Source organism: Pinus tabuliformis, chromosome 6 (genome assembly GCF_031772625.1).
Source record: "Pinus tabuliformis cultivar Carrire ecotype Pingquan chromosome 6, CPIR1, whole genome shotgun sequence".
Lineage (NCBI taxonomy): Eukaryota > Viridiplantae > Streptophyta > Pinopsida > Pinales > Pinaceae > Pinus > Pinus tabuliformis.
The window spans coordinates 171,801,931-171,818,069 of NC_142292.1; the positions used below are offsets into that span (position 1 = coordinate 171,801,931).

Genomic DNA, 16,139 nt, shown 5'->3' on the forward strand with positions numbered 1-16,139 from the left:
TGAAGACACTGATGCAATATTGAAACGATTAATGCCAGTTCTGCCAATTTTCTCAGGTAAAGGTTTTAAACTTTGGGCAATAAAAATGGAGGGATTGTTTGGTTCAGTAAATTTATGGCAATTTGTTCAAGGAATTTCCATAAATTCCAATGATAAAAGTAAAGGTGCAATAGCATTGCTTCTCATCATATCAACTTTAGATGAAAATATTTTGTATGAATTTGGTGAAATATATGATGCAAAAGTATTTTGGGATATTCTTGAAATGAAATACAGTATGGAGGGTAGTGAGAAAGTTGAAGTTGATGAAGGTGTGATTGTGTCGAAAGCATTATAGCTGGGATTAAGGCTGAAAGTATGTCTTTAGCTGACAATAGAGTAGTATGTGATATTTAAGGAAACTCCCTGTGATGCAGAGATTTATGAAGTCAAATTTGATGACAATTATGTATCTCATAATGAGTCGTTCAATATGATGCATGAAGAGCATCTTATTGATGAGTTGTTGTTTGGTGAGAAGAGTTGCCTATCTCCACACACAAATCAAACGCAGGACAACATGTCTGCTGCAAAAGAATTGACAAAAGAGGTTGAAGACATGAATCAATCAACTATGTCAGCAAAGAAAAATGAAGGGAGCAAAGCTCTTTCCAAAGAGCACGATGAAAAAAATCAATATGATTCTGTTTATGAATCTAACATTGTTTTTTAGTGTGCAGATATTGGCAATCAGGAAGAAGCAACAAAACTTGAAGAAATTGCAAGCATTAAGAACAAGTATAAGTCCCAAGAACGTGAAGCAATGTTGAATACAAAGAATGTTAACCTGCAATCAAGAAAGGAGAAGCTCAATCACTATCTTATGACAAGAAAGGTGAAGATGAAACTGCATCAACAAATGAACAAGCATGGACCCTTTAGCAAGAAGGAAAAAATGAAATGTTTTGTTGTAAGCCTAGCTGAGACTTAGACCAGCAGGCAAGTTAAAGTTTAGGTCGTTGTGATTAAGGGGAGGTGTTAGACCATTAATCACAACTGCGCAAACGGTGCCGCCCACTATTCACATGTCAGCAAATTTAATGTGACTGTGCAAGAATTAGTTGAACATCATTTCAAGACGACAGAGATCGGCGGAGGTCATTATTGATTGTCCTTCAGATGTATCTATAAATAATTATATTCATTAATGAAATATCAAGCTCATTCCATGAGTCTTCATGGTTTCTGTCAGATAACTGATCTTGATCGTTTCCTATATCCATTGAAACTCATTGAATACATACAAAAAAAGCTTTCCCTTGGCCTTAACGAACCTTGAAACCATTTGAACAGAAGAACAATTACAAAATAGAATGCAACCACACCCATAGTGGCAGGGCTCCCTCTGTGTTGCCTGCATCATGCTCGTCCACGAACGACAATCCATTAGTCACAAAGTGCAAGTACCTTAGGCATAATTTTTTCCACCACACCGCTAGAACAGACTCCCTGACGTCAAGCCATGAAACAAACGGCCACCATCTTCGACACCGTCAACTATGAGGGTCGAGGAAAAATGAAACCCACACTAGCCAAAAAGCACCAGAGTTTGGAAAAAAGATCTAATCCCAACCAAAAAATACAGGGCCACGACCTTGCTATGTCGGTCGCTGTAATCGCAATGAAAACAGACCAACACATGGCCAACCAAAAACTAAACATGGGTGCCTATAAGAGCCAGACCTCATCAAACACCACACAAACTTGCTACTCATTGTCAAATAAGAACACATTTTCTCGGACATGGGCATTAGACCCCATTCCATGTTTGTTGTGTGTATTCACTGATTGTAAATACCAACTTTGTATGATGTTTAATATGGTTGTGTGGAGTTTACATATTTTTATTATTGAAAAATCTAGATATTAAAAATTAAATTAAATTTATTAGTTAAAATATATATAATTTATTTAAAATAAATTAATTGGTATTAGTATTGATTGAGGTAAAATGAGAGATATATTTAAAATATTTCTTTTTGTTGTAAACCAATAACTTAACGGCTATATAAACCCAAATAATTATTAATTTTGAAATAAATAAATACATAAAGGAGCTGCCGGATCCATTGTCGGACCTGAGAAAGAGAATGCTGGAGAAATGCCAAATTGTCAGTGTATCAGTCTGGATGACCATATGTTATGGATGTCCATGATTTCCTTAACCGTGACAGCATTGGTAACTTTTCCTCGTTCTCAAACAGCTCCGAAAGTTTCCGTCTACAAAAGTTTCGTGTTTCGTGTTTTGTGAGCACAAACAATTAGTGGGGATGCAGGGTGGGCCCGAGCGAGCGACTTAAGGGTTTCCAATAAGAGTAAGAGAAGTTTAACGAGACCACAATTTCCTCGAGAAAAATGTCCGAAAAGATTTTGATAAAATTTAGTCGAATATTTTTGAAATTAAGGTTATGGTGGTCAAGTTTTAGGATTTTAGAGAAGTTTGTGATAGTGTTGAAAAACATTAAATATATATATATATATATATATTTGTTTTAATTTTCTTGCAAAATTCTAATAAAAAATTTACCATCCCAACCCAATTGTAGCCTTGATATACAATGTGTTTCCAATAACCTGCCATAGAGATAAACCTACCATGCCGAGAAATCTAAAAAGTGTGGTGCTACATTTGTTGATGGAGACCGTTATGTATTATTATAGGTTTCCCCAGAAACTTCTAATCCGAACCCTCAAAAAAATAACCTGGAGAAGAAGAACAATTGTTGGATAATTGATGAGAACCTGTACAACTCACACGAATTCCCATTTCTCTACGCTCGCAGGGAAATTTAGTGGTGGTTATGTAAGTTAGTTTCCTTTCGAGTAAGATAAATGTCGTTGAGTAGCATATGTAGTTGGAGGAGCTGCCGGATCCATTTCCGGACATGATGAGAGAATGCTGGAGAAACGCGAAATCGTTATACTTCTGGATAACAATAAACCTACCAAATACCCTTTGCTGAGACAAATCTAAAAAGTGTGGTGCTAGATTTGTTGATGGGAAGGTTATGTATTATTATTTAGCTTTCCCAAGAAACTTCTACGCTCCCAGGGAAATTTAGTGTTGGGTAGGTAAATTAATTGATTTGGGGAATTTCGTGTCCTCAAATCATTTTCCCAAGATCCACGTTAATAGGTTCGTGTCCTCAAACCATTTTCCCAAGATCCACGTGAGCAAGGACGGAGGGTGGGCCTGAGCCAGCCAGGTAAGGGTTTAAGGGTTTTTAATAAGAGTTTCTAATAAGAGAAATTTAACTAGATTATAATTTGGTTTAGAAACTAATGGAAATTTTGATAAAATTGAGAAGAATTTTTTTGGAAATTCAGATTATCTGGTCAATTAAAAAAACATTGAACCATGCCTTTCGAATAACCTGCAATCGAGATAAACATACCATGCGGTTGCTGAGAGGAATCTAAAAAGTGTGGTTCTAGATTTGTTGATGGAGACAGTTACCTATTATTATAGGTTTCCCAAGAAACTTATCTAAACAGTGTGGTGCTAGATTGATTGATGGAGACAGTTATTTATTATTATAGGTTTTCTAGGAAACTTATCTAAACGGAGTTGTCTATAATGCGATTTTTTGGAGATTCCGGTGACGGAATCCGGCAGAAGAAATTGAGGTTAAATCTTGATTTGTTGCAGTTAAAATGGTTTTTTAACTGCATATTTGGATTCAGCACCCTGAAAAACCCTTGGGACGCTTTGATTGTGCAGAAACTAGCTATCAAACTTGCGATTCCAATAAATTGCTGCCAAATTTTAACCGGAAAAACCCGCCGAAAAAACTTTCAAAAAATCGCCTTATAAACAACTGCTATCTAAACAGTGTGGTGCTAGATTGATTGATGGAGACATTTGTGTATTATTATAGGTTTCCCAGGAAACTTATCGAAACAGTGCGGTGCTAGATTGATTGATGGAGACAGTTGTGTATTATTATAGGTTTCCCAAGAAACTTCTGCTACGCTCGCACAGAATTTTAGTGGTGGGTAGGTAAGTTAGTTGATTCAATGTCCTCAAACCAAACAATTTTCTATATTAATGGGGCATTTGAATTTTTGTCATCAAAGTTTGATCTTTTCTCCCCAAGGGAAAATGAGGATGCCGCAAAGGCGGTGAAAACAAAAAAATACCAAAAATTCTGACACGGTCATATGAGGTAGAGGGGCGTTGGTGGGTAATGATCCGCGTTATCTCCGTTTCACACAATTGCTACCAATTTTAATGTCAACATATACAGGCGGCCGGCCGCGTCGTGAAGAGTGCGTCACTCAGTACTCTTGCTTCGACGGAGACTGAAATTAAAAGTTGGAAAATTAAGATCAGAATTGGCTTCTTAATGTCAATACAGGCGCCATTCATGACTGGGTCACTCACTCTTGGCTTGGCTTGGGTGGGGAGACTTGTATTAAAATCGGAAATGGCATATGGCCTCTACGTTATAAAAGGAAAAGGGAGAACGTTCAAAATTCATTCTTCATCCAACAATCTATCATTTAAGCGGAGAGGAGGAAGCATCGAATCGTAAGGAAGAAAAGAATAGTGAGTTGAGTTGAGTTGAGTTGCAGGCATGGAATCCTTTCCGGCGTTAGCCCTTGCAGTACTGGTGATCTTGTCATACGCGAATAGTATTGTTATTGTGCGCGCAGGTGATCCAGATCCTTTACAAGACATTTGCGTCGCTGATTTAAAGAGCAAAGGTAATTTGCATTTCATGATGATGTGTATTTCTATTTCTGATGCGTTTGCGATCAATACTGTGATCATCTAAATGTTGTTTTAATTTGATTGATTTATGATGCAGTTATTGTGAACGGATTCCCGTGCAAGGATGCGGCCATGGTTACAGCATACGACTTCATGTTGAGGGGCCTAGATAAAGCGGGAGATACAAGTAACATGTTGGGATTTAACGTAACGCCAGCCTCTGTCATGGAGCTACCAGGCCTGAACACCTTAGGAATCTCCATGGTTCGGATTGATTTCGCTACTCCTCTCGGCCTCGTTCCCCCTCACATACATCCGCGGGCAACTGAAATCTTGGTGGTCATCGAGGGTACTCTCTCAGTTGGTTTCATCACCACTAACAACACATTGATCGCCACAAAGCTTGAGAAGGGAGACGTGTTCGTGTTCCCCAAAGGCCTTGTGCACTTCCAACTCAACATTGGCTCTGTCAACGCAGTGGCCATCTCCGGACTGAGCAGCCAGAATCCAGGAACTCAGCTGGTGGCCAACGCTCTGTTCGGGGCCTCACCCCCTGTTGATGCCTCCGTTCTTGCCAGAGCTTTCCAGATCGATGCCACGCTCGTCCACCGTCTCCAAAACAAATTCAAGTCCACCTCCTGATCTCATGATGACGTCACTTCTCGTTTGCATGAATCATAATAGAATAGATTTGGTCTTTCGTTCAATTCAGTTCAGTTGATATTTATATAAAAAATAAAAACCCTCTCTTACTCTCAGGGTGGCAGAGTAATAGATAGTCATTATTATCTAATAATATGTACGGTACCCCATAAATGGAGGGTCAATATTGCAAATCCACGGTATTTGTTTGGATTAATAAATTTCACAGCTTTAATTTCATATCGGTGTATGCAGACTTATCAGGTAGACTTCCTTGCAATTTGGTGGTTAATATATATAATAAAAAGGATAATGAAATTCATTGGATTTGGACACTCTCTCTCCATCGTCATTCATATTTTCCCATGAATTAGACATTCCATGTAATTCTCTACCAGGGAAAAGACGTCGTTCAATTTGTTTATCTGGGTGACGTTCAATTTGTTTATTTGGGAGCACATTATGAGAAGTTAAGTAAACCTCAATTCGAGGAACAAATATCTTGCAAGTGTTCGTGGTCATGTCTTCCATAGGTCATCATTTGCTTTTCCTAGGCTCTCTGTTGCGGGGAAAGCGTTGATAAAGTTATATACGTAAGGTTTGTGATATGCAACCCACACTCCGATTTTTGTGTATTTAATATTTTAAATTAAATTTTAGTTATAAATAAATAATTTTAAAATTCAAGCGAAAATGGTATGTCAATAAATTGTTTATATGTCAATAAATAAATTGGTATTCTATTTGCTTTCAGAAATTTATGTACCTCATAAATTAGTTCTAATGAATTACTTAATAAATTAGTTATAATTAACTATCTTATTATTATAATGCGTAAAAAAGTGACATGTTGCCAGCCATCTTTAATTCAAGAGGCTTGCTCAAAACCTTAGTTGATCATGACGTCCTTCCCTCCGCCATATCTTCGTGCCTAAGAACAACATTCTCATGTCGTTGGTTCTAATTGATATTAGACATCACCACAAAAAAAAAAATTATGGCGAGAGGGATTAGAGAACATCAACGAAGTTGACATCCATGGTGATGTTGAAGTTGGTTATGTTCAGGCAGGAGAGAACAAGTTAGATGATGTTATGGAAGACAACAATTTGGATGTATAGAAAATGTATAGAAAATGATGAAAATGATGAAAAACCCTTGCACTACAGCATTTTCTAAAAAGTGGTTTATTGAGTATTACCACCCACTACCTGAAGCTGCTAATGATTATATAACATGTTATTAGAGAGTTGAGTAATGACCATGAAGTGGTTTTATGATACCAATTGTCACATCTCTCCTTGTCACATCTCTCTTCATTCTTCTGCAATATATTGATCAGATCTATGGGAAGTTCTTCTACCCATTCCAGCTAAAGTGATAAAGATAAAAATCAGATTTGAATTAAAAAGAAGGAGATACAGCGCACAGGTGAGTACTGCACCTGGAGGCTGCACTCATACAAAGAGAACTCTCTCTGTACACTCTACTATTCATGAATGAAAGATTACATCATTAAGTACATCACTAGAAATCAGGTAGTTGCAAACAAACTCCTAAACTCTAGGAACAAATCCTAAACTAAGGAGATACGTTACAACTTATGTAACCATTTCTCCATTAATACAAAATAATATTAATTATTTTCAACTCCCCCCCTTAATGGAGAAAGGATTATTCTGAACTCCTAGCATCCCTCTAAACAATTCAAACTTTACACGCCCAAGAGGCTTAGTAAAAATATCAGCCATGTTATCACAAGTTTTACAATATTCCACGCATATTTCTTTTAACTGTATTTTCTCTCGAACAAAATGAAACTGAGTGTCGATATGCTCGGTATTCTTATGAAAGACTGGATTGTATGCAAGCTTGATGGTACTCTGGTTGTGAGTTTTGATACTAGTTGATTCTTTCTGTTCTTCTCCTGCATCGTTGGGAAGTCTTCTCAACCAGATAGCTTCACATGTGGTTGCACACAATGCTTGGTACTCAGCTTCACATGAAGATAGAGCTACAATGTCTTGCCCTTTGCTGCTCCATGCTATGACCCCGGATCCAATGCTGAATGTGTAACCTGTGATAGATCTTCGATCATCCAAGTTACCTGCCCAATCAGAATATGAAAAACCTACTAGAATAACATCAGAAGTGTCAGTGTACAAAATGCCATAATTACTAGTACCACTAAGATACCTCAACACACTTTTTTCTGCGACCTAGTGACTTTCGAGTGGTTTTGACATGAACTGGCTCAACACACTAACAGAATATGCCAAATCTAGTCTAGTTGTAGTTAGATATATCAAACTTCCAACTAGCTGTCTGTACATAGTGGCATCCACCTCTTTAGTGCCATCGTCACTGCTTAACTTTAAATTCTGCTGTAATGGTGTTGCTGTTGATCTACACTGCTCCATTCTGAACCTTTCCAACAAGCTTCTGGCATAGTTTCCTTGAGTGAGAAAAGTTTGTCTAGAGTCTCTCCATACCTCCAATCCCAAACAATAATGAAGGTTTCCGAGATCTTTCATCTCAAACACTTGTGACATCTGTTGTTTGATTTCTTTGATCTGATTATTAGCATTCCCTATTATGATCATATCATCTACATACAAAGAAATCAAAATAATTTGCTTTTGTTTATTAAACTTGGTATACAAATTTGGATCATTCAAGCTCCTATGAAAGCCATGCTGAACAAAAAATGAGTCAATTTTCTCATACCACGACCTGGGTGCTTGTTTTAAACCATAAAGTGCCTTTTTCAATTTACACACAAGATGTTCCTATCCCTTTTTCACAAAACCTTGAGGCTGTACTAAATAAATTTCTTCTTTCAAGTCACCATTCAAAAATGCAGACTTGACATCTAACTGGAGTAGCTTCCATTTGTGTTTTGTTGTTAAGGAAATTAGCATTCTAATGGTGTTTAATTTGGCTACAAGAGCAAGGGTGTCATGGAAATCTATTCCCTCTTGCTGTGAGTAACCCTTTGCTACCAGTCTAGATTTAAGTTTCTCTATACTCCCATCTGCATTTAATTTTGGTTTGAACAGCCATTTACATCCTATGGGGGTTTTACCTTCAGGCAATTCAACCAAATCCCAAGTATGGTTTCTATTTATCGATTCAATTTCCTCATACATTGCAGCCCTCCATGCATCAGATTTACTTGCTTCCTCATAATTTGCAGGTTCTACAATGTTTAAAATCTTTGACATTAATGCATAGCCTTTCAATTTAGAAGATAATCAAGTCTTCCTACCTGATCTCCTTGGTAGGGGACTTACCTCAATTTCAACCTTTTTCGAGCTTGCATCTTCATTGATTACATCATCTGTTACTTCTTCTTCTTGTTTCTCCTCCTTCTTTTCATCCTGCTCACTGTTTTCTTCCAATAGCAATGGAATGTGCCATTCACTGTTAGAGTCATTCTTTCCTTCTTCAACCTGTTCATGAAATATTACATCTCTACTTGCAAAAACCTTCTAAGTCACATGATTAAATAACTTATATGCCTTGAACTCAGTGCCATATCCAACAAATATACATTTCAGGGCTTTAGGATCTAACTTCTTCCTATCTGCCTTAGGTATATGAGCATAAGCTTTTGACCCAAATATTCTTAAGTGACTAATTGCTGGTTTGAATCCAAACAATGCTTCAAAAGTGGTTTTGAAGCCTAAACATCTAGTAGGACTCCTATTCTTTAAATATACAGCAGTGTTAATAGCTTCTGCCCAAAGACCATTTGATAGACCCTTACCTTGAAGCATGCTCCTTGCGCACTCCACAAGAGTTTTGTTCTTTCGTTCTGCCACTCCATTCTGTTGTGGAGTGTGAGGCACTGTAAACTATTGCACAATCCCATGATGCTTGCAGAAATCCATGAACTCTCCCAACCTGTATTCTCCCCCTTGATCTGAGCGGAGAATTTTTATCCTTTTTCCTGTCTAGTTTTCTACCATGGATTTAAACTCTTTAAAATACTGAAAAGCTTGACTCTTTTTACTCAGAAAGTATACCCATGAAAATCTGGTGCAATCATCTATAAATAAGAGAAAGTAGTATGCTCCTCCTAATGACCTGGTTTGCATGGGTCCATAGATGTCTGTATGCACCAGTTCTAAAATGTCTCTTTCCTTTCTATTAACATGCAAAAGAAACTCTTCTCTATGAATTTTCCCTAATGCACATCCATTACAATCCAGCTTAACATTATGGAAAACAGGGAGTCCATCGACCATACCTTTTCTCTGAAGTAGGATGAGGTCTTGCAGATTAAGATGGCCGAATCTCTGATGCCAGAGATTTTCAGTTGTCGATCCAGTTGCAACCATTGCCTGCTGTGGCATACTCTTCACATCTAGTATGTACAGGTTCCCCACGCGCACTCCTGTTGCAACTGTTTCCATCTGGCTGTCCTTAATGACACAGTTAGTCTTAAGGAATTGAACTTGCATGTCTTGATCAGTAATCATTGAGACAAAGACCAAATTTTTCTTAATTCTTGGAACATACAATACATTTTTAAGATGTCTGATGTCACCACTAGGTAATTTTACAGGAATGTCACCATGTCTTTTGATCTCATGTCCACTATCATCTCCTAAATAGATTTTCGACCCACATGAAGTTTCTTCAAGAAATTCAAACCAATCCTTCTTACCAGTCATATGTGAGGATGCGCCAGAGTCGACATACCATATGTCGTCCTCATCTTCCTTTGAAGCTGAAAGAGCACAATCGACTATAAATAGTCGAAGTTCGTGGCTATGATCCTCCTCTTCCTTAACGAAGTAACCCTTATGTTTTCTCTGTTTGTTTCTTCCTTTGTCTACCTACCTCTTATAACAATCCCTAATCTCATGTCTAGGTTTCCAACAGTAAAAGCATTTCTTGATGGGAAAATTATTATTAGACATACCTTTAAACAGTCTCTTCTGGAATGTGTTGGCTCCTCTCTGCTGCAGCTGCCGCGATTGCTGATGTTGCTTCCCTTTAAACTGTCTCCTTTTTGCCATCAGAGAAAGGTCATTGCTCTGAGATTTCAAATTTTGTCATCGCTCTTCTTCTTGTATCAAAATCCCTGTCAGCTCTTCAAATGCAGGGGCTTTCTCCCTTACTGACAACCCTGTGATAAATGTCTGGTAATCATCAATCATTCCATTCAACATGATTGTGACCAGATCTAAATCAGAAACTTTCTCTCCGATATCTCCCAATCTGTCCTTCAGGTCTTTAACTCTCGTAATGAATCCAGCCACAGATTCATTCTCCTCCATCTTCAATGCAAACATCTTGCCTTTGAGTGACAAGGCACAGTTTGAATTCTGCGTCTAGTATAGGTTTTTAGTGGTCGTTGAAATGTCAGCGGCTGATTTACAGTCTCTAATATGTGGGATAACATTGTCCTTGACAGACATCTTCAATATGACCTTTGCTTTTGTCTCCCTTTTATCCTAATCTTGTTCTTGTGTGGCTGATCCCGATCTCAGCTCATTTCCTGTCACGATCGACCACGCATTTGCACTTTCAAGTAATGCCTGCATCTTGAATTTCCAGTTGTTGAAATTTGATCCATCGAGTTTGCCAGACTCGTGGAGATACGATTCTAAACTGTTATTCATATTGACTTATACCAGATCTGAACCTCTGTTTTGCTAAAAAAAAAATTATACCTTCAATGCGCCACCACCGGGCAAGTCCGATCTGCTGCCACCGAACAGATCCAGAACTCCAATGCGCCACCACCGGGCAAATCCAATCTGCTACCATTGAACAGATCTGGAACTCCAATGCGCCACCACCGGACAAGTCTGATCTGCTGCCACCGAGTAGATCAGGAACTTCAATGCGCCACCACCGGGCAAGTTCGATCTACTACAACCGAGTAGATTAGGAACTCCAATACGCCACCACTGGGCTACTCCAATCTGCTGCCATCGAACAGATCTGGAAATTCAAAGTGCCACCACCAGGCAACTCCGATCTGCAAAAAACGCAAATTTTTCAAAGAGAAGGGGGTTGGCACTCCTTCGATAGTGAAATGCCCGCGCCAGAAACAAAATCGATACGAGTCACGAAATTGGCGCGATTATTCCTTGATTTTCCGTGCTAACTGTACTTTATAGCACACTGGCACGCTTACCACACTCAGAATCGCGCCAAGTGGCGTGACTATTCCTTAAAAACCCGCGCCAGCTCTTCTTTCTGCTAAAAGATGGCGCGACTGTTTGCGTCAAAACCACGCCAACACTTTCTTGCGCTCAGAGATGATCAGTCATCTGAGACCTATGCTCCAGGTGTTACTGCAGTCCATCTGATTCTAAAAATACTTCTACATACTCCACCGCCACTACAGTTTTGTAATCAATGATGCATCCTAAAAAAAATTAAGGCTATCCCTACTCTGTGCTCTGATACCAAGATAAAAATCAGATTTGAATTAAAAAGAAGGAGATACAGCTCACAGGTGAGTACTGCACCTAGAGACTGCACTCATACAAAGAGAACTCTCTCCGTACACTCTACTATTCATGAATGAAATATTACATCATTAAGTACATCACTAGAAATCAGGTAGTTGCAAACAAACTCCTAAACTCTAGGAAAAAATCCTAAACTAAGGAGATACGTTACAACTTATGTAGCCATTTCTCCATTAATACAAAATATATTAATTATTTTCAACTAATAAGGGATGTTTCTTGAACAAATTTACTTTGATATGCAGGGAGGAGAACAAAAATGCTTGGTAAAAATGTCGAACTATGATTGGAAATCCTTGTTCTAATAACCAATTCCTCTTTAAGTCTTCCAATAAAAAAATCAAGGCCCTTCCAAGCCTATCTAGGCTTCTTGACACCATAAGAAAAGTGATTTTGGCGTTAAATGTTTGAAAGGGCCTAAAAGTTTGAAAATCACTAAATATGGTGTATAAATCCATGCATGACAACCCTTTTTCCATCCCTGAGCTAAGGTGTTGGAATTGACCACTCCTCCTAACCAAAACTTCAACCTTGACCTCTGCTCTCTTAACGAGATATGTCATCACCAGTGGCCAAATATTAGATATGTTACTCCATACTATTTTGACCCATTAAAACAGTAAAGAGATGCCTAACTTATGGTGCTTGAAGGAGATGAAGAATATCATAAACTTGAATCGCACACACAGACTACCAACTCTACCATATGTTGGGTATCAATGAGTGTCGTTCTTCATTCGGCATACAATACTCTTAACAACAACAGTATCACTTGAAACCAGAGTCTCCATAAGCATGTCTAGACTTTGCAACTCCATCACCTCAAATGCTCTGCATCTTGGTTGAAATGCTCACCATTCAATTCAGAATCATGAGACATGAATTGTGAGGTCACAAGTGTTCATCGATTATTCTGGTAGTGATAGGGAAACCGTGAAAAATCCAATACAACCAAAATTAGATACACGTTATCAATACCTCCATTTACCCCTTTTACCTTTTCATTTTCTTCGATGATTCATACACCGTTTTCTGGTCTGAACATGATCACAATGCGATTTGGGGAAAGATTCTTCGATTTTGGTTGGGTTTTACACTCAATAAATGTGGTAGAGATTGAATATCGACTTTGTTTGGGGTTGACTATTAGTAAACATGGCGAAGATTGGTTATCACACCACTCCAACTCCTCTCCTCAAAATTCCACAATCCTCACCAAAATCTCAACCCAAAACACACCTAATTACTTATTGTACACAACATCTCTTAAAAACTTGTAATTTATAATACTAATAACTCCATGATACAATATTAACAACCACATATTAAGCTCAAACCTCTAATATTAACTTCATCTAAATTTATGTTCATCAATTGTCACATCTAATCATAATCATATAGTAATCAGAAGTATCTAATCATATTACAAGTAACATGTTGGGATTTAACGTAACACTAGCCTCTGTCATGGAGCTACCAGGCCTGAACACCTTAGGAATCTCCATTGTTCGGATTGATTTCGCTACTCCTCTCGGCCTCATTCCCCCTCACATACATCCGCCGGCAACCGAAATCTTGGTGGTCATCGAGGGTACTCTCTCAGTTGGTTTCACCCCCACTAACAACATATTGATCGCCACAAAGCTTGAGAAGGGAGACGTGTTTGTGTTCCCCCAAGGGCTTGTGCATTTCCAACTCAACATTGGCTCTGTCAACGCAGTGGCCATCTTAGGACTAAGCAGCCAGAACCCAGGAACTCAGCTGTTTGCCAACACACTGTTCGGGGCGTCTCCCCCTGTTGATGCCTTCGTTCTTGCTAGAGCTTTCTAGATCGATGCCAAGCTCGTCCACCGTCTCCAAAACAAATTCAAGTCCTCCTCCTAATCTCATCATCTCATCTCATGATGTCGTCACTTCTCCTATGAATCAATCAGAATAGATTTCGTCTTTAGTCGTTCAATTTAGTTCAGTTGCAGGTATTTATATTAAAAATAAAACCCCTCTCTACTTGCTCTCAAGGTCGCGGAGTAATAGGTAGTCATTACTATCTAATATGTATGTATGGCACCCCAATATACCACATAAAAATGGAGGGTCAATATTGCAAATCTGACATTGCAAATGGGTGTTTGTTTCGATTAATAAATTTCACACCTTTAATTTCATATCAGTGTGGGTAGACTTATCAATGGCCCAATATAGTAACAAAACGACAAGATGTTCAATATAATTATCTACTACTACCACGAACAAGACGTTGAATTTGTTTATCTTGTGATGTGCATACACGTTATGTTATGTTTGAGCACATTATGAAATGTTAACTAAACCTCAATTCCAGGAACAAATATCTTGCAAGTGTTCATGGTCTTGTCCTCCCTAGGTCATTTTCTTTACTTGAAATCACTTTATTTGACTAGAGAGATTTTTTCATTTTTTTTAATAAAATTTGGGAAAATTTTAAGGATCCATATTTGGGAAAAAAAAATGCATTCTTTTTCCCAAGAAAAATTATTTTTCCATTTTTCTTAAAACAATTAGCCAAATTTTCTAAAATAAAACTATTTCACCTCAAAAAAGTGCCAAAAGTTTATAGGAGACTATATAAAATCATTGCAAAAAAATCTCCAAGCACTTTACAATTATCATATTAGAGGATTAGCCCACATGTTTACACTCCAAGTGTAATATCCCTACAATATACATACACCTTGACATTTACCATTCCTTTTGGAATATCCCTACAAGTTACATACACCTTGACATTTACCATTCCATTCGAGGAACAAATATCTTGCAAGTGTTCGTTGTCTTCTCCTCCCTAGGTCATACCGTTCCTTTTGAAATATCCCTTAAGTTACATACACCTTTACATTTACCATTCCATTCGAGGAACAAATATCTTGCAAGTGTTCGTGGTCTTCTCCTCCCTATGTCATCTTCGGAAGGAAATCGTACATCTTATAAAATGTTTATTTGATCACAATAAATTGTTTATATGTCAATAAATTGGTATTCTATTTTCTTTGAGAAATCAACACATAAATTAGTTCTAATGAATTATTTAATAAATTAGTTATAATAATTTATTTTATTATAATGTGTAAAAGGATGGTGTATGACCATGTTTAATCCAAAAGGTTTGTTCACAACGTTTTCAATGGCATAGTCCTTCATGACGTCTTTCTCTCTTGCATATATTGGTTGTTGGCTTGCATGGCCCTAACCCAGGTTCAGAGGTGATTTAGACAAGCAAATCCCGGTACTAATGGCTCTTTCGACAACAGTCCATGGAGCGCGGACCGAGGTCTCACCCGAAGTAGTATGGGAGGGTGCTAGAAGCAGGTTTCTGCACCTTAGGGATGTCTGATGGGCTTCTAGAGGTCTGCGGTTTGACCTTGCGCGCACGTCACTATGCGCACTTGTTACTCCTTCGCAACCTGTGATGTTGTTTCCGTGCAGCCCTACTCGGGGAGCAACCCATATAATACCCAAGTTCCTTGCTATTTAATCTGTTATTACTCAATTACTTAACTTGCCTGTGTAACATTAATGGTTATTACAACATATTCAACAATCATATTAGTGCATGCAATAAATAAACCAATATAAACATACAAAAGGCAATGTACAACAAATACAAAGAAATAAGAATCAACTTCTCTTTATTAATCTTCAATCCTGATAACAGACTCAACATCGCCTTGCGCACTCAACTGCAAACTCTACTAGGCCTCTGCGCACTCAGCTGCAGAGCCTCTTCCTACTACTACGACCCAATACACTTAGAATCCTACTCTAAGCTCGAACCATTCATATTCTTCTCTCTTATTCCTTCGCTTTCTTTACAACTTAAAGCCTCATTCTATTTATACAATCCCATGGTCTACAGACCATGGGTAGGCGGACATGACTTTACATTACATTACATTACTTTATGGCATATAACCCTATGACTTAACCTATACTTCACACTCTGCGCCCGCAATTCACGGAGTCTTACAAAAACTTTGACCAAAACTTGGGCTTTGAGCCCCAAAACATGCTGTGGGGGGATTCCATGCCCAACAAGCCCCCAACACAATCACCGTGACTCGTCTCGAGTCACTCTGCTGGTGCGGTAATCCTGGCACGGAGCCCCTCCAACTGGTCTCGTACTGCCCGGAGGTCTGTGGTGCACTGTTTTGTGGTTTGCTGGACCTGCTGCATGTGTTCCTCCGATGCTTCTTTGTGAGGATCCGCTACCTGCC

At 38.4% G+C, this 16,139-nt stretch overlaps 1 protein-coding gene across 1 annotated transcript; it reads left to right on the top strand.

Moving 5' to 3' along the window:
* Positions 1–4,524: 4,524 nt before the first annotated feature.
* LOC149257945 (germin-like protein subfamily 2 member 1) lies at positions 4,525–5,718 on the top strand. The gene is made up of 2 exons (XM_089370432.1): positions 4,525–4,746; positions 4,851–5,718. The coding sequence occupies exons 1-2, from the start codon at positions 4,617–4,619 to the stop codon at positions 5,393–5,395; spliced, it is 675 nt and encodes a 224-aa protein (XP_089226558.1). The 5' UTR covers positions 4,525–4,616; the 3' UTR covers positions 5,396–5,718.
* Positions 5,719–16,139: the final 10,421 nt, after the last annotated feature.

Coding starts and splice junctions, on each gene's coding strand:
- LOC149257945 (XM_089370432.1), top strand. CDS start 4,617: ATGGAATCCTTTCCGGCGTTAGCCCTTGCAGTACTGGTGATCTTGTCA. Junction 4,747..4,850: donor CGCTGATTTAAAGAGCAAAG/GTAATTTGCATT, acceptor TTTATGATGCAG/TTATTGTGAACGGATTCCCG.